The 19,358-nt window shown below is 38.4% G+C and overlaps 1 protein-coding gene across 1 annotated transcript in view; it reads right to left on the bottom strand.

Annotated features, from left to right (window-relative positions):
• LOC145980184 (dipeptidase 1-like) overlaps positions 1-19,358 on the bottom strand; it is a 144,393-nt gene that overhangs the window by 36,015 nt on the left and 89,020 nt on the right. The window contains exons 4-6 of the mRNA XM_083113216.1: positions 10,163-10,319; positions 9,423-9,555; positions 5,447-5,597 (exon numbers count right to left, since the gene is read on the bottom strand). Coding sequence (XP_082969342.1) covers positions 5,447-5,597; positions 9,423-9,555; positions 10,163-10,319 — 441 coding nt within the window. The remainder of the gene's footprint in view (positions 1-5,446; positions 5,598-9,422; positions 9,556-10,162; positions 10,320-19,358) is intronic.

The raw sequence follows: 19,358 nt of genomic DNA, 5'->3' as shown, positions 1-19,358 counted from the left end.
CATTTAGTGATCTTAGGTGACATAAACGTAGATTTTATAAACCCAAATGAGCCCGACACACTTTACGTCCGGTCACTTGCTGAACAGTTCCAGCTCTCCCAAATCTTAACAGAACCCACTCGTATAATACATAACACTCAAACCTTAATTGATCCGATCTTCGTAAATAACTTATCTGGTGTCAAAAATTCTGGCGTCTCTGTACCAGTCAGCAACTCCGTTCATTGTTTGGCATATGTCTCTCTGCGTTTCAGGAAAACAAAGCCTAAGGCCACGACTATTACATACAGGAACTATAATATGATAGTGAAAGACAGCCTCGAAATCGACCTAAGCAAAATATGTTAATGGAATTTGCAAACATTGAAGATAGAGTGCGTTTCTTCTCCGAAAATTTGAATGCGGTGTTTGATAAACATGCTCCATTGAAAACCGTTCGCGCAACTAAGAGAAAAGCACCCTGGATAACAGAAAATGTTAAGTTAATCATGAAATTAAGAGATAACGAGCTACTGAAATTTAAGTGGACAAATAATTCTCAACATTGGACCGAATACAAGAGATTACGTAATTTCGCAACATCGGTCGTAAGACAAGAGAAAAAAAGCATATTTCGAATATATCATAAATTCGTCCAATGATTCGGAGCACACATGGCAACATATGAGGAATTGGGGTTATAGTGGTAAGAACAAAATCTGGAACTTCCTCCCACATTAAATGATGCTAATGTGCTAAATAATCCCTTTGTGAACGTATGCTGCGACTTGAAAATAAACCACGAGAAAGTTTCTCAGCAGTGTGAGCGTTATTACGCTGGCTGTTTTAGTGAGAGTGCTGCTGATTTCAGTTTTCATGAAGTGGATGAATCCGTTGTCAGAAAATCCGTGTACAAATCCGATCAAACGCGGCCGGAGTTGACGGCATATCTGTAAAAATTATAAATCTCTTACTTCCCCAAATCCTTCTGCCATTAACGCATATCATTAATTATTCCCTCATCACAGGCTGCTTCACGCATTCTTGGAAGGAGGCAAAGGTCATTCCCATACCTAAGAAACAGAACCCGAGCTCTGTAAATGACATTCGCCCCATTAGTATTTGGCCGGTACTCTCACAAATCATTGAAAAAATGGCGAACGATGAAGTTCGTAAGTACATTGGCGACGATAACATTCTTTCCCCGCAACAATCCGGTTTTTGTCCTCACTATAGCACGTAAACCGCTCTCCTGAAAGTAACCGACGATATTTTCCATGCAATGGACAAATCCCATGTAACAATGTTAGTCTTACTTGACGTCAGCAAAGCTTTTGACACGCTACCACATAAACTACTTCTTGCAAAGCTACAGTATTACAAATTTTCCCCAATATCACTCAAATTGTTCGAGACGTATCTCCGTGGAAGGCAGCAGCGTGTATTAACAGGTAAACTGTGGTCACCTCTGCTAGTGAATGCTGGCGTCCCTCAGTGTTCAATCCTGGGTCCTTCATTATTCACGTTAGCAGCTGCTGACTTGATTACGTCAGTGAAATATTGTAATGTGCACTGTTATGCCGATGACACGCAATTGTACATATCGACAGATATATTTAATTTAGAAAATGCAATTACACTATTAAATCAGGATTCAAAAATATAAGCATCTTGTGTGAATCAAATGGCTTAGTTCTAAATTTAAATAAATCTACATTTACTATTACCGGAAACAATAATCTCCTGAAACAAATGAATCTCAGCGAATGCAAAATATTAATTGAAATGCAGAACACAACATTCTCACAAACAATACGAAATTTGGGCTTGACCGTGGATCGAAAATTAGACTGAACTGAACATGTACTGAAGCAGTGTGGTAAAGGATATTCAGTTCTAAAGAGCCTTTACACGCTTGTTGACTTTATTTCACCCAAAATTAAATTCAATTTTGTCGAATCTTTAATATATCCTCTTTTCGATTATTGTGACGTTGTTTACGGGCCAAGAATCACAAAAAGGCTCTCAGGCAAAATTCAGAAAGTCCAAAATTCATGCATGAGGTATGTCTACAGATTTAAAAATCACGAACACGTTCTCCCTTGCTTAATGAGCACAAAATCCTCAACATGGCAAGACGGAGAGAACTGCACATGACCTGCATTACTTGCAATGTTATAAATAGAAACATCCCGGACTATCTGAGTGTAAAGCTTAAAGCCAGGAGTGGAACGCACTCTTACTCCACCAGAAGCGCCGCTAATCTCCATATACCTAGCACAGAACTTCTGTTTCGCAATCTTCATTCAGTTACATGGCACCTAAAATCTGAAATGCACTCCCGAACGAAATAAAACAACTGAACTACGAACACTTTCGTAGGGCAGTATATGATTCACTGATTGATGATCAGAGGCAAAGTAAGACCACATATGATTAAAAACTGTTTCCTGTGAATTATTGACAAGAGAAAGTGGACCGAAACTAAGTTGATTGATTAATCTAGTTTATTTTACTTCGCGTTTTGTGCCTCTTGGCTAATTTGCGAAGATGGGGATGAGTGATGAAATGATGAAATTGATGAATGGACATTCACAAACAACCAAACCCGACCGGGATTTGAACCCGGGACCCTTGGCGTCGCAGCGCGATGTGCTAAACCACTCGGCCACAGGGTCGGGCCCGAAACTAAGTAATAATACATGTATATTATTATTTTTTAATTTATTTTCACACACTTGTGTAAAAGTGTTTTTTATAGTTTCTTTTATTTTTTTATTTCTGTAGTGTCTTATAATCTTCATGTATAATAATGTACTTAGGTACCCTGCTACATCTCTCTTTGTCGGGTTAGGTGGTAGATCAGATTTTGTTGAACCTAGCCCAAGAATAAAGACCATTGAAGTGAATTGAATTGAATTTATTTGAAATACCTGCTTCCCTGCATGGAGGTATGTGTGTTGACTGACTCCGAGGCGATAGCCGAAGTTCCTATTGAAAAGTTTATATTGAAGTTGTGGGCTTATTGCTTTACAGTTAGACAATTACAGAGACGTTTTTATTTCAGGATCTAGATGATCCATTATTATTGCCGTTGACTGTACAAAAATGCATAAATAATAATAATAATAATAATAAAATAATACTAATAATTTCTGCGGCATCAGTTTCTTTAAACTTCAAAATTATTCCAAACAAATTGTTGATCCTCATGTACAAATTGTATATGGTCTACCAATTTCAACGTCAGATCTTTAAAATTAGATAGAATGAATACCACAAGTGATAATGAACTATATTTTCTTTATTTCGAAGAGCAAACAATGGCATTATGTTCTGAACATTATGTCGTTCAAATGTCCTCCTCTGCTTTAGTGAGTGGAATTGATTCTGAATGTCCAATTTTCCAGTACGTGTGCACACATATTGAGCGGTATAGTCTCAATGGTTCGTTCGATATTCAGTTTCAGGTCACGAACTGTGCGTGGCTTAGTCCCATAGACCTTAGATTTGACATAACACCATAGAAAATTATCCAGGGGGTTAGGTCACATGATCTTGGCCAATACATATCACCCTCTCTGGACAGAATTCGTCCGGAAAACTTTTCCTGCAATAATTCCATTGTGTGGCGTGCAGTGTGGGAAGTTGCACCGCCCTGTTGGAAAAACATATTGTTGATGTCAAGGTTTGCCAGTTTTGGCCACAAAAGCTACACCACCATATTCCTGTATCGCTCTCCATTGACAGTCACGTGATTCCCATGTTGGTCCTCAAAAAGATAAGGCCCGATCACGCATAGATCCAAAAACCACACCACACAGTCACTTTCTTAGGATGAAGGGATATGTCCAGAATCACTTGCGGATTTTCATCTGACCAATTCCTACAGTAAATATGGTGTCCTGTCGGTGGATTATGTTCACCATAAATTCCTCTCAATACACGAAATGTCTGTCGAACTGAACTCAAATTTTGATAATAAATTCGAATAATTTCTATGCGTTGTTACATTGTATATCTCTCCATGATATCTTGTCACAGAACAGACTACTGCACACAGATATCACAGTTCCATCTCGTCATTCCAGTCAGTGTTGCCACACCACTCTTTCAAAGTTCTAACTTTCAAATTGGTATACCCTTTATAAAAGGCAATGTAATCAAAACTTCGTCTATCAGAAGCATTAGATTCATTTTTATTGATTTGTTCTTTTAAGTCCACTTTTTGCACAGATAACCTATTCGGGACTGAACCTACAGTCTTTTCTATGAGATGGCACAATGAAAGGTTCCCGGGTTCGATACTCGGTGGAGGCACATAGTGGTTCGGATTACATTTTAAACTGTGGATCCAGTCACGATTAATCTTACTGTACAGGGTGGCTCAATAAGTCACTTAACACCCCCAGTACAACGCCACTGCGGCATGGAACGTGAAAATGGCGATGACCAATCGTTATCAGGCAAAGCGGGAACCACATTAATGTCACCCGCATGGTCGGCAGCCATCTTGATGTCCGCCATCTTGAATTCAACTTCAGAAATTTAAATGGGAAGGGGGTCGTGCGGCATATCAAAATGGGCTAGAATTTCACCAGGAAAACAACTGTGACATTTTTTTCACCTAACTTTAATTGTTGCAGAGTTAACAATACCACAAAGTTATGGCTCAATAAGTCACTTAAGACCCCCAGTACAAGGCCACTGCGGCATGGAACGCGAAAATGGCGATGACCAATCGTTGCCTGGCCAAGGGGGAACCACATTTACGTCACATGGGGCAGTGGTGCCAACTGTGTGTAATTTTCACCTCGAAAAACCGGTGCGCAGTCTTACCCGCCGCGCAGTCTTACCCCACCTTACTCTAACTAAGTACAGACGAATATCTAGTACTCTCTACAGCTATAGGAAACACATTCGTCGTTATACACTCTAATGCTGAAGTTTACAACATTTCCTACCAAATAAACACACTACAAACGTGACGTTTCAACCGTATGTCAATGTATTTTTCAGACTATGAACCAAATTCAAACGGCTAAATGGAAAAGATGTTGCTGTAAAGTTGGAACGTCACGTTTATGGTGGGTTTATTTACAAACGATCCTGCATTGTTCAGCATTTTGAATGTATTTTTAAACAAGGCTTAATATTATTAACATTTCCTATTCGTTGCATTCCTCTATGAACAGAAACTCGCCTGAATAACAAAGATAATTAAAGTTATTATTACTCAAAATTTATTTTTCTTCTTCACCTAGATTTGCAAACAGACGTTACCTATTTTAAGAATGCAAGTTTTTGTAGTAGCAAACTTTGCCGTCTTCTAATGAAGTGATACCGGGTTCTTGTCCCCTTCCCCGATTGGCCTAATTGAGCATGAGGTGCAACAGGCACAACTCTTTATGGTACAGACCTTAAAAGGATGTAAAGCATATATACTTTTTTCTTTAGTTCTACTCACCATGGCGTATTGCAGTTGTGCGTAAGTGTGACATAGCGCACTCCTAGCTGGTAGAACATCCTCAACACAGCTAGACTGCTCCCCAAAGAATGGCCTCCTTCCACCCCTATCAGGCTTGCCACCAGTCCAGATTGATGCGCCTCCATTATACCTTCCAAATAATAGTTACAAAAATCTCAATACGGATTTAAAAGAACTACTTCTACAAGAAACTAACATTTTCATAATTTAAAAGCATGTCCTACTGCTAGAGTTTTGAAACTGTAGTTGGCGACACTGTCAAGTTATCTTGGAGCCTTAATTTCTAAATAGAAATTGGACCTGAAACGAGTCTAGCTGTTACTGTACTCTAGTAACGTGAAAGTGAGTAGACAGTATAGATAATAATTGCAATATACATTTTCTCGCTTATGCCTTTCAACCGAGTAAAGTTAAAATAAGTTACTATACTCTGTCCCGGTTATCTCTGGAGCAACGAAATTAAGTCTCTGCGCAAGTAGTGACTATAGATCCACCAAGCTTTCTGAAACCTCGGAAAATATGCGAACTAACCGGCCTCCCCCACCCCCTTCTCTCACCCCCGGTGTTTTCTCTGGCGCTGGTCAGGCAAGGACCTTCCTACTTCCGCTGACACAGTGTTGCTAATTTTACTCTCTTCAAGAATTCGAGGAGTGTTGTTGATGTGCGTAGACGTGTTTTTGAGTAAGTGTAAAGTGTCGAAAGTTGTGCACAGCAGTGAGCGAAATTTGCTACTACGAATCATTGAGAAGTGTAAAGAAGAGAAAAGAGACGGGTGGAATTATCCTCGCGATCAACCCCTAAAGAGAGCAGTATATCTAACGGGACGGTCTTAGTCATTGCTTAAAAAACTGAAAAGATAGAAAAAAGATTTACAAACCCCTGACCAGAAATTGTCCATGAAATGTACGTACTGAAAAGAGAAGTTCCTACAATATTGAAACTTTTAGCTATTGCTAAGGAAGAAATTAATTATCAGGGGGGGGGGGCGAGAAACATTACGGAAAATTATGAAACAAATAGGCTTTAAATTTAAAAAATGTAGAAACTCTCGCTTAGCTCTCGTTGAACGAAGCAAGATTGTGGTTTGGAGAGCAAGATATCTTCGTGCGATCAACAGATTCTGCAACGAAGGGAGGCCTGTTGTTTATATTGATGAAACTTGGATTCATGCTTTTTTACTTTTTTTTACATAATTTTTTTTTATAGTTTACATAATTTAGAATATTAATCTTGTCCTTCCTTCTGCGAGACAGCAGGCGTTTTTAACTTTAGTGTCCCCCTCCCTCCTCTCTCTTATGCTATGTTATTTGAATTACCACGTCTAGAAACGAAACTTAATATTCGGCCTGCATATTTGTTTACTTGCAAACCTTTCACGGCACACGCCCACTTCCAGATCTGGCAACACAGGGGGGAAAACACGTGTTTCTGCCATCCCTTCCCTTGCCCCAGAGTTCCCGAGCTCCCCTCCTAAACATTCGACACTAGCGCCACTTGTTTCTGGCCAGGGTTTCAAATAAGTTGGTGGATCTATAGTGACTGGTTCACAAATGAGCATGTAAGAGGGAATGGGATTGATTGGAGGGGGAGAAGCGAATGCAGTTACCAGCCTTCGCAGCAGCCTGTACTGCTTCTCTTTGCCCACTCGATTCCCCTCCCCTTCTCTGCCGCTACGCGCAGCCTTAATTCACAGATTCCGGGGCTAGAGTATAAGTCTATGGAGCAGTGAGGGCGGCGTGGGGGGCGGTTGCCTCTCAACTTTTTCAACCTTTTCCTTCTGCAATGTGGCTTTTTAATGCTAACCTTATCTACCAATAGAAAGTAAATTGTCCTTGCCCCCCTTTCAGTTTTCACCCAACCGTCGCTACTGCTACAGACCATGTTCACCTGCGGCTTTTTCCTTAAGTATCAACGAGCATCATCTCACACATGAAATCATCGTCTCTATGGCATTATCATGCGTTTCGAATTCCCTTTGTTTGCTGTCAATATATGCATATGCACATTACGTGGTGCATAAATCGAGCCTTCGGCTCCTCAACAAGCAAAGGGTTAATTACTGTTCAGCTGTTATCTCAGTATGCTTCACTGCACTATCAGAACAGACATTGATCTGCAGCATATGTGCACTGCATATTAACATGCCATAGGCATGAGCGTATTTAAGGGGGGGGGGCTTCAACGGGTCCCCCTCTTTTGGTTCAGTAAAATTACCAGATTACCTGTTGTATCAGCTATGCTCAGAGACTTGATAAATTCTTTCAGATATATTTTGTTCTCATAAATTACAAGCGTATAGAGCGGGATACGGATGGGAAAAAAATTAATTCTACACTTCAGATGGGACTGCAAAGCAAATGTCTGTAATTTCCTTATAGCTTCAGAAATTCACTGGAAAATACTAAGAAAACTCCTTACATTTCACAAATTCTATAATGCCCCATGTAATTTCTGCCAAAAGCAGCTGCTTTTGAACTTATAGCGCGAACATTATAACTTCATTAGAAGTTCCCGATATAGTTTGTTAACATTCAAGATTTAAGTATTCCTCAGGTTCAAATTTTTTGCTAATCTGAAGTTTCCCAACTGCTAAGTTTTGATTTTGATTTGCTTTATTTTACTTCGATTTTTGTGCCACTTTTGGATAATTTACGAAGATGGAGATGAGTGATGACATGATGAAATTTATGAAAAGACACTCACAGACATCCACGCCCAGGCTGGGATTTGAACCCGGGACCCCTAGCGTAGTAGCGTGATGTGCTAACCACTCCGCCACGTGGGCCGGCACCCAACTGTTAATTGTACACACATACAAATATTAAAATAACACCGATGATGTTATTTCCAATTTTGTAGCAAGGAGGAAAATACTAATTCTAACATTGTAATTCTTTACAAACAGAAGCTGGGATTAGCTTTTTCAAAAGCATTTTCTGCTCATTTTATGTAGAAAAGTTAGAAGTTCGTATATAGACTAAATTTAATAAATGTGTGACCTTTCATGTGGTGGCAGAGTGGATTTTGATAGCCAGATCATACCTAGGGATGCTATACGTCCCAAATTTTCAGGGACATTCCCGGTATAATTTGTCCCGGTGTTCCGAATAGTTTCTTCGGGATGCACAAATGTCCTGATATCGGGTTGGAAAGAAGAAATGATTAAGACTACATATTCCTGAACTTTTTTTATATTTAAATGCGTGTACCTAATTTTAAAATGCTCATTTTATAAAACAATCAAACTCTACATTGAACTATTCCCTCTCCATGATACAAGAGTTTTCGAGATACAGACAGCACTGCAAATATCTTTGACTTCATGATGGCGCCGCTGACTGCTAGCAGTGCTGAATTTCAGTTACGATTCTCTTCCATTGTATACTAACCTGCTTACTATAAAGAGTCAGTGCTTGGGTGCCTATCTGTTCAGTCTGCAGTTTTCTAATAAAGTTCCCACACAATGTGTGATGTAAATGACAATTATGATGTACATACATACAACTTTATCGGGTCCAGCCCCCCCCCCTCACCCGGTCAGTGTAGTGTCCCGGATTTTCACTTATGACATATAGGACCAAAAATTGCCCCCCCCCCCTTGCGTGAGCTATATATACACCCGTGGCCATAGGCATGAGATATTGGAGTAACTGGGGCATGATTCTTGCTGTACCAGATCTGAATATCAACAGCCATGTATCTGGGAGGGAAACGTTAGTAATAAAAGCTATTCATACTTGTCGAGCAATGTATACAACAACAGATTTATGTGGATTCTGTTCACACTTAAAAGAAAAGAAGCGACATGAAGATCCAGAAACAGTAAGTTGAGAAGCCAGGAAGGGAAGCATATTTTCTGGAGTTGATAGTCACACGTAATTTATAATAACGATAAATAGAATATAATAATATGGGCAGCAAGGTAATTAGTCTGACTTATTACGTAAAGTCTTACCTCTGGAAGTTGTCACCAACTGAGTGTGAGATGGATATTTCTCTATCAGTCTCCTGATCACATCTATCTGCTCCAGGGTCAACTGAACTGCATCCAAAAACTGCGACTCGCATGGAACATATGCAGACCAGAACTGTCAAGGAAAGATATAGGTGGTAAAGATATACGCATGTAATGTTATTGATAGGATAGGTGTTTTTTTATAATTAATGTTACTAATTAATATGAAGAATATTTATGTCTCAAATGAAGGTACAGTATTACCTTCGTAATCACATCAAAAATCTAGGTCGGTCTAATGGGCGAAGTGACCAGAACGATGATTTTGTCCACACATCCCAACACCTCACTAAAATGTATCACAAACGCCCGTTTATGATAATTTTGTCTCTAAAATACCAATACTCCCCTTTTGAATACGAACATATGCCCCCTTACACTGAAAGTTTTGGATAAATTCCTGGTCGAGAGTGACGCACTACTAACACACAGAACCCAAGTTCCAACCTGTGTAAAGGATGGATGTGTCACAGTGTTTTTTAATTAGAGCATTTCATAGGTCAATCATTCATTCTCGTCATAGCGATACACTCGAGAGGTAAGGAAGCGATCTAAAATCATGTGTATAAAAATCAAATACATCTTTCAGTGTGACTAGATATATATATATAATAAAAACATTTCTAGATATACATCATTTTTGTACTTACATCAAAACTGTAGATAGTGGTTTCTCTTACCTGTGCACCCACCATCCCCTTCCGTAGCCTGTAGAGATCGGTATGGGACCAGGGACTATTGGACCAAGGCTGTACGTGACGAAGATCTTCTGTAAATCGAAATTCCTGAATTTGATTGTGAAGAAACTTCCTAACATTCCAGGGCAGGTCGTTGTGACTGTGGTAGAAAAAAGTGTGAAAACTCATCATTTGATTTTAATAACTGTTCTTATAATGGAAGTAACTCACAGTTTTTAACGCCCATTTCTTGCAGAATTTTCTAAATTATATTCACATATTATTCCTAAGTTTACTCTTATGGTTAATATTGAAAGTGAGAAAATAACGTCAAAGATAGGAGTTGATATATTTTTATTATTATTATTATTACTTTATTGGTAATGCATATTAATTGGCATATTTTCAAACATTATGCACAAGTTTGTAGCCTAAGCCCATATATTTCTCGCTAAAGCATCCCTTCCCGTCTAACAGTTCCCATTTCGAGCATTGCATCATTTTTCGAATGCTTCTAATTACTTTCTTCATAAATGAAACTGTTTTTAACATATAGAAACATTTTTGCGCATTGTGTTTCGACTGTTATATGTTATATGCTTACAGCACATCGTGTGCCCCACCCCACCCCAGTTTGTGCGAAGGTGCGCATCCATAGACCCAGATCACCAGCCGCCACTTTTGAAAACTATGACAATCTATGAGAAATTCCAAAACAATCTGTATTGAATCAGAATTGACCAAAGAACTACTATCAGTTGCATTATGAAACGGAATGAAACTGGAAAATGAAATATAAATTATATAAAGCAATTGCATACTTTAATTGTTGTTAATTCAACAATGTTTGGATTATTTCACAGTGTAAGTAAAATAAGTTTATTTCATGATGGCGAGACTTCCTTTTACTTGGAATAACACGGCAGCAGACAGGGGCGTATCAGGGTAGCGCTACCTGGGCGACTGCTTACGGCGCCGCCCTAGTGGGGACTCCAAACCAACATCCATCTCTAGAGAACTGCAAAATCCATATTTCCAAATCGTTTTAAAAAAGAGTTTGGTTTTTGTAGGCAAAAAATAATTCAAGTTACTGGTGTCTAACATAATAAGTATAGTGCAAAATCATGTAGCAATTTAAGCTAGGAGATTACTGTTATTTTGATATCATTATGTACGTATTAAATAAATGCATATCTACAGTAAACGTTTTCCTTTACAATAACACCTCGTTAAACTGTTAAGTATTATCATGTTTTTCTTGAGGAGTTGTGGAACGTTTTGGGGGTTGCAGGGTAGAAATTAGGGGGCGCCAAAAGTCTACCTCGCCCGGCTGAGAATTTTATCTTGAACCGTCCCTGGCGATAGAGTGCCATCCATTTAATTACTGAGAATAACTTTCCCATCCTCTCGACATTTATGTTCATAGTGTACGCCGAGATTTTCATTAGCAGTGACGAGGCTCGTAAAACAAATTGCTACTCTTAACCATAATGAGAATCGATGTGGGATCCGTTTGTTCTTCTGTTTATATACCAGAAGCATTTCGACCTTTTAACTGTTCTCCGCCCCCACTAAAGCACTTTCTGCCAACAGAAAAAAGAAAAAGTGTCTACGACTCTATTCATAAAGGGTGTTCTTGGCTCTCTTGCTTCCTAGTAGCTTGTTTGTTGCTAGGAGGCGAGTAAATACTGGGAGTCTTTCCCGCCCTTTATTTGTTCTAAGAGCTCGTAGTTCTACTGCAGGGATTTTCATCCAATTGGAAGTCTGTGCACAGAAAGGACAGTCATTGGATTTATTTGGAACATTGTGAAAATTATGTTTCATCTTCTGCAATATCGAGAAGTGGAGTTCCCACCTTCACACATTACGAAGTGGCATTTACGTTTAAGATGCTTGTATTAATTATTTAAAATTCTAGTACTGATTTAAGCTCGTGCGCAGACAGATGGCGATGCTGATAGGGGTCCCGTGTTTGATTCCCGATGGGGACACCTAACATTTGACTCAGCGTCCTGAGGAATATTGGGAATCTACTTGAAATAGAATATTCGAAAGCCAGAAAACAGTGGCTATAGGACCCGATACACTGATTATTATTATTATTATTATTATTATTATTATTAATAATAATAATAATAATAATAATACATTTCTTTATTAAGCTGGCGAGTTTCAGCCTACAGGCTGCTCTGCCACCTAGCCCTTGTCAATGTGATGTTACATATATGATGAACTTCATATGGAGCAGTTAGGTACAAGTAAAATATTATATATATATATATATATATATATATATGTATATATATGTATATATATATATATATATATATATATATATATATATATATATATATATATATATATATATATACTTGTAAAAGATACACAAAATTAAATGAATACAGAAAGTGTTTAACTACAAATACAAAAGACAAACTAATATGTAGTAATGAAAATACAATTTCATATAGTGACTTAACACCTGCAATATGCGCTGGTACTCTCCGATTGTTCCATTAAAGGTAAATCTTTCACTTTAACTCAGAAACTTAACGGGTTGTTTATGAATACGATGTTTGCAGGCAATGCATTCCGTGTTTTTGGAGAAGAAATGAGAAAAATGATTTGTAGGCCGTGGTTGAATGATGGAATAAGTCGAAATCGTCCCGCTTGCGGGTAACATATACATGGATATCCTTACGAGGATGCATTTTTTCGAATAGATTCTGCGGTTTACCTCCTGCTAATATACCGCGGACGATATAATATAATATAATTATATTACATAGAGTATAATACAATATAATATAATATACCTGATTGATTTTTAAACTGATTTTAGGTTCGAGCAATTGAATTGATACACATACTTTTCGACCACAGCAGACATGTCCAGTTGTAGTGGACGAGTTCAAACACGAGAGGGGAAGTACGAGGAAACACGCGCGAGAATACTTTGTGGGTTTCAGTTTATTATTTATCTTGTATGCATTCGATCTTTTATAATCGCTTGATTTTTTGTCTTGTGATTTGCAATGGCTGTTCTATATACTAACACACAGTCTCATGTGGAACAGCGACAAATCACCAGAGTAGCATACACCCCTCTTTTGTCACTGGACTCTTCCAGTCGGCGCATGCGCATTGCGTCCATGGTAGCCACTAACGCACTAGGGCTGCATATTTTGAAGCTTCTTTGTTAGTACATTATGATCATACTGATCAACCTTGGGACTTTCTGTTCTTGTATAAATGTAAATCTAATATCTATATACCGTTCAAGCATCTAAACTTTTTGGAGTTAGACTTTTCCACCTCCACAGCACAACTTTGCTGAAAGAAGAATGTTTGCAGCATCATTTACAACCGGGACGACCAGCAGGGCGCTGGCTTTCTTTGCTGAGGTCGAGAAATCATATCACAGGGGTGTTATCTCTTCCCCCACAGCTGTTGTTTCTGCTCCAAGTAGTTCGTGACGTGGAAGGCAAAGGAAGAAGCAACCAACGAAGCAGAGTTCTTGTCTCAGTCATCTGTTTGTCTTCTTTCCACGAGGAAGCTCCCAAGAAAAACGCGATCCTGAATTCGACACCTCGCACTTAGAAATTGGTTTCTAAGTGCTTATCAGAAGATCCTGGAAACAAGAATCTCAAGTGACGGTCACCGTTTCTTGTTTGTATCTCGTGAACTACTAAACCTATACATAAAAATAATTTGATTGAATTATCTAAAACATTTGCCGACCTCCGCTGTGGAGTGTTTAGTACAGCGCGCTACGACGCCAGTGGTCTCGGATTCCATTCAAGACCTGTGTTTCTTGTCAGTATCCTTCATCAGTTTCATCATATCATCATTCATTCTAATCGTCGTGATTAGCAGAAAGTGGCAGAAAATCAACACTAAATAACAAATCAAATCAAATCGACTATTTAAGCTCATACAGCAAATAAATACATCCCATAACTGACTTGGTTTTGATCGATTGATTTGGTGTTTTAAGTACACTATATGCACCGGAAGGCTAATTGGGACTGTACCTACAGTTTAAAGTGGGATCCGAACCCCCATATACCTCCACCGGATATCGAACCTGGGACATAACTGATTTGTCACCGTGTTAGAATGATATACGCAGGTTAAAGCGTTTCAACTTCAATTTACAACAGATGAACAAGCCTCCAACGTCGCAAAGCATGCCCTACATTATCGCTACACACATCTAAGGTAGGTGAGCCACATTTAGCCAAGGTGGTCTACGTTACGAAAATGATGTTAGTATTTAACACAGGTAACAAATGGCATTACATTAATACACCTAGTCTCCCTCACGTGCACCATGCAGAAAACTAACTGTCTGGGGCTGCTAGTAGCCATTTGATGTAAGTTATTGTGGACCCCATGGCGTCGTAAGGACTGTGCTAACCACTCCCTCACGGAGGTTGGCTATTCGTCGTGACTGTAATAATGCATGTCAACAATAAAAGAAATTGACGCCAACACTTTTCTCTAATAAGATGGAGAAACGTGAATAAACATGACTAAATATGTTTTCTTGAGTACAAGCATAATTTTTCAAGCCAAATATAAACGATGGGTCACTTAGGAAACATAAATTTATCTCTCATTAGAGATTTCTAAATTTCCCTAGAAGCTTAACTAGGTCTACCTTTGGTTCACATACTTCAAATGTTTTTAAAATAACTTAATATGGACATTTTTAGTGCAATTTACTTCACCCACTAGACACAATTTTAAAAGTCTCTGGATGAAAATTCTCAACAAACTCCTGCCATAGGAACTACCATTTAGAAAACTTGATTTAGAAAAAAAAATGTGTGAACATTCAATATCGTTTATTGTACTGTAGCTAATATAGTCCATTTCAGAACTTGACTTGCAGTTTATTATCTATTTTAGCTAAACTCTTGCATTCTTGTAAGAATTAATACAAAGGAACTATAGTTAGTATAAATTACAGGGGTGCTCACTGGGTGGATTATGGCACAGTTTGCGCCATCGAAATTTTTTTGGGATATTTTATCTCTTCAAATAATAAAAAGTTGAACATTTATATATTTTTCCAAAACATATGTAAAGATTTTACACCTGAAATGCAACGTATTTAATCCATTACATGAAGAAAATAAAGTGTGTAAGGGTATTATCGAAGGTGGGGGAGAGATATCAAACTTTTACATATTAGGCCTTAATTGAAATGTGGGTTATGGGGGGGGGGGATCTGAATTAAATTTTATGGGGGACAGTATCCAACTCGAGGTCTTAGATTATGGCGGGTATTTTAGTTAGAGGCGGATTGAGCATTAAATTAAGGTGATATCCAATTCTTGTCTTAGACTGCTGCGGAAATTCTGCTGCAGAGACTAAGAATTACTTTTTTGGAGGAGGCAATATCCACTATTCAATATTAACAGTAAGTCTAAAATTGATTGAGTATTAAATTTAAAGGGAGATAAAAAGCTATTCATAAAATGTTAAATCTTAGATTGTCAAAAGTTTTCTGTAGAGGAGGAGAGAGAGCTTGAGCATTAAATTTTGGATACTGTATATAGCGATATGATATGCACACGTTTTCGACCCCGCACGTGCCAAGGGAAAAGCTGGAAAAGATTATTAAATTAATATTCTTGAAAGCCTGCAAAGAAATGGATGTAAAAATTTTCTTCCTCGCTTCCCTCGCAATATTGTTTTCCTAAGATGCGTGTTTGGCGCTTTAATGAGGTGAATGTGAAGTTTTTATTCTATAGCTGCATTACAAGACAAGCTATATTTTCGATTATGATAAACGATTTTTGTGGTGGTCTTGAGTGATGAGCCCCCTGTTTAGGGAGGAGGGGCAGATGAAGTATAGTGTAAAGTAAAGCAAAGAAAAAGTTACCATCGGTAGACACGCTGTATATTGTGCGGATTACGATATGGTTTGAGGGCGTGAATGATATGATGTGGGGGGAGCGCGTGACGATTTTGGGGGGACGCATGACATGATTTTGGGGGGGATGCGCTATTAGCCTTGGGGGGATGGGCACCTCTGATAAATTATATTAATTATATTACTCGTATAAGAATTAAATATCGCTCTGGCTTTATATAAATTGTTTTAGTTAAGTATCGGTATTGTTTGAATGTAAAGATACGTCAAAATTAGCTATTGTTTTATGAATGAAGAATGGATGACATTGAATGAAAAATGTAATTATTGTTAAAGGATTTCTTTGGTTTATATTAAACATTTCCTATCAGTAATTGTTTATTATTTCCTCGTCATTGAATCTGAATCTAGAGTTTAGAAATTTAAAAAATATACTACTTTTTATTTTAGTTATGTACAAAAAGTCTTAAGATCGCTCTCAGGAAATTATAATGGATTCAATGTTTAGTTTATTCATCAATTGCAGTTGGCCTACAGATTTTCTCTATAATTGCAGCACAGCGACTATGAACTCTTCCCAGTTTCCATTGCTTCCCCTTTCATTTTATCCGAGCTACATTGAGTCCAATACCGAAAAAAGAAGAGAAGGGGAAAAATCGAAAAGGGGTACTTGCTCCTAAATGGTCATCGAAGTCACCGACACAAGTGAAGGCCCTTCTTGCCAACAGGACCGAACCAATCCAGAAGAAAGGCGATCCGACTGTCGGTGGCAGTTTCTTATTCATGTTACATATCGTTCGTCCAAAGTAAAAGGGAGGGGGTCCTCTCCGAATGACCAATCGAAATTTGACACGGCCGCAGGCTTTCAATTTCGTCTTCTCTGGTTTCCTTCCCCTACTATATCTTCCCCCTCCAACAATTCGCTTTCAGCCACTGTTTGCCAATTTTGCTCTTTTGGAGCCAGAACTGGTTATTTTTTCGCACTCGATTTGCTCCTTAAATTTCGAAGTAGTCCAAGGAGCTTTTTAGCTCCACGAGCAGTGTGTGAATTAACAGGGGGATGGGGTATCAGGGATTTCCCCCATAATTTGCTTTATCTCCGACAAAAAATATATTTTTATTCCTGCCAGTTATGTTTTTATCCCCCCTCAAAGAAAATGGAATTGATAGCGTATACTATATCATTTCTTAACTATGTAACACACACAACTGAAAAATCCTTCGTGTCCATTAATGGTCCAGTTAGCAAAGATTTCCCTGCCGAAAAGTATGGAGCCTTGTGGATTAAAGAGGGACACCTTTGTGCAACTGACCAACCTCACCGAGCCGAGACAATAACACGTTGTTTTCCACTTAAGTTTTCATGCAATAGTGCACATGTTTTACATGTATTAAAGCATAAAAAGAAACTGTAGATACGATGGACGTTACATTTGAACTTGGCAATATAAATTTGGTCAGGTTTTAAGTCTTGTTAGTTCGACAGCTCTTTTTGTGTATGAGTTCGGGTTTTCTTAGAATATAAGTACACTGTTTCTAAATTATGTCTAAATAGTATCATAAGATTTAATGACCTAAGGTACTTAGAACCGCAAGGCAATATTTTTGTTTACTGACTTATAACTGTATAAATCAGGGAGTCGTAACGTACCCAATTTGCGTTACACGGTACGTTCCATTTTGTAGGAGGAAGAGTATGGTTCAGCTGCTGGTACCCATGTAACGTAACGAAATGCAATATGTTATAGACTGACGTTACAAGGAACGTAACAAAATGTATTATGGTAGATATTAACGTTATAAAGGAACGGAACGAAATGAGCACATTGGAACATAACGTAATATGCAATATGGTATATACTACCGTTACAAGGAACGTAGTAACGAAATGCAATATGGTATATACTAGCGTTACAAAAACGTAACGAAATGCAACATGGTAGTAAATAACGGTACATAGGAACGTAATGAATGCAATCCTCCGTAACGGAATGAAGTGAAAGGCAATATGGTCAATTAACGTTACATAGGAATGTAGCAAAATGTAAACCACTGTAGGGGAACGGAACAAAATGCAGTTGGGTACATACCATCTGCATAAGGAACGTAAATAAATTCAGTATGGTAGAAGTTAACGTTACAAGGAAAGAACAATTCACAAATGTTAGCTAGTAACGTTATAGGCGCGTGACGAATATAATCTATTTAACATCAAGGAAGAAAAAGGAATAGCCAAAATCTCTAACGCGTACCTTTCATTGGAACATTGCGAAAAATAACTCAGTATATCGTATGGGATTAATGTGAAATAGCCGTTAAAAATATGGTTGTTTGTAAAAAAATGAATTTCAACCAGGGTTGTTAAATGGTCAGGAATTTTAAATCAATTCAATTCCGGTTCAGCAGGGAATATTAGCAAGCATAAATGGATGTGGACTGTAAAGAGCCTTTTTATGTATTTAAATTCGTTCCAGGGACCTTTTCTCCTGATCAGTTGAAATACGGCACAGGGACCTTCTTTCCGGATCAATTTAAAGACGGTCTAAGTTCCATATTGAAATGAAAGAATACGCAACTTGGACCGAATTTAAACTGTGCGATAAAAAAGGTTCCGGTCTTGTTGCGGTACCCAATAGAACCCATTAGAATTTATGGGTTCGTGGACGTTTAACAACCCTGATTTGATATTAAAGTACATTTTTGGCTCGAAATTGAATAAAGCTTCCAACTAGTGTAGAAATGAGTAGCAATAGGCATTCGCACGGGGTGCAAGTGGGGGGGCAAATGCCCCCCCTAATCATGGACATCTGTCTATATTTTAGACGCAGGGAAATATGCCATATGCATATGCATATTAACCCGATAATAGTGTTGCCCCCTCAAGAAACACCACTTGAATTCGAAATTATCGGGGTGTAAGGGGTGACCTTCCACGTAGTACACCAAATGTCAACCTCACTTCCACGTTAGTGCACCCTGGACTGAGGACTAACGAGGCTCTGGCGACTGGCCCCATGGCCAGTATAATTTTGTGTGTCTTGTCCTGTTCTTTTATCCTTATGTGTGCTGAGTGACCCTTTACAGCCACAGCTTTTAAAGAAAGTCAGAACATTTTAAGCTTTTAAGATTTTACTTATGCAACGTTACAGTTGTTCTTTGTAAAGAAAAGGGGCTGGACCCCGTATAATGTGACGGGTGCAAAATGGCCTAAGTGCTGACGCACCCACAATTTTAACATCAAATCAAATTCGAAATTATCGCATTCCTGCATCCCCATTATAATAATTAATGTAAATTACTATGACAAATCCAATT

Source organism: Lepisma saccharinum, chromosome 27 (assembly GCF_977018435.1).
Source record: "Lepisma saccharinum chromosome 27, izLepSacc3.1, whole genome shotgun sequence".
Taxonomy (NCBI): domain Eukaryota; kingdom Metazoa; phylum Arthropoda; class Insecta; order Zygentoma; family Lepismatidae; genus Lepisma; species Lepisma saccharinum.
This window is presented reverse-complemented; position numbering and strand designations above follow the sequence as displayed.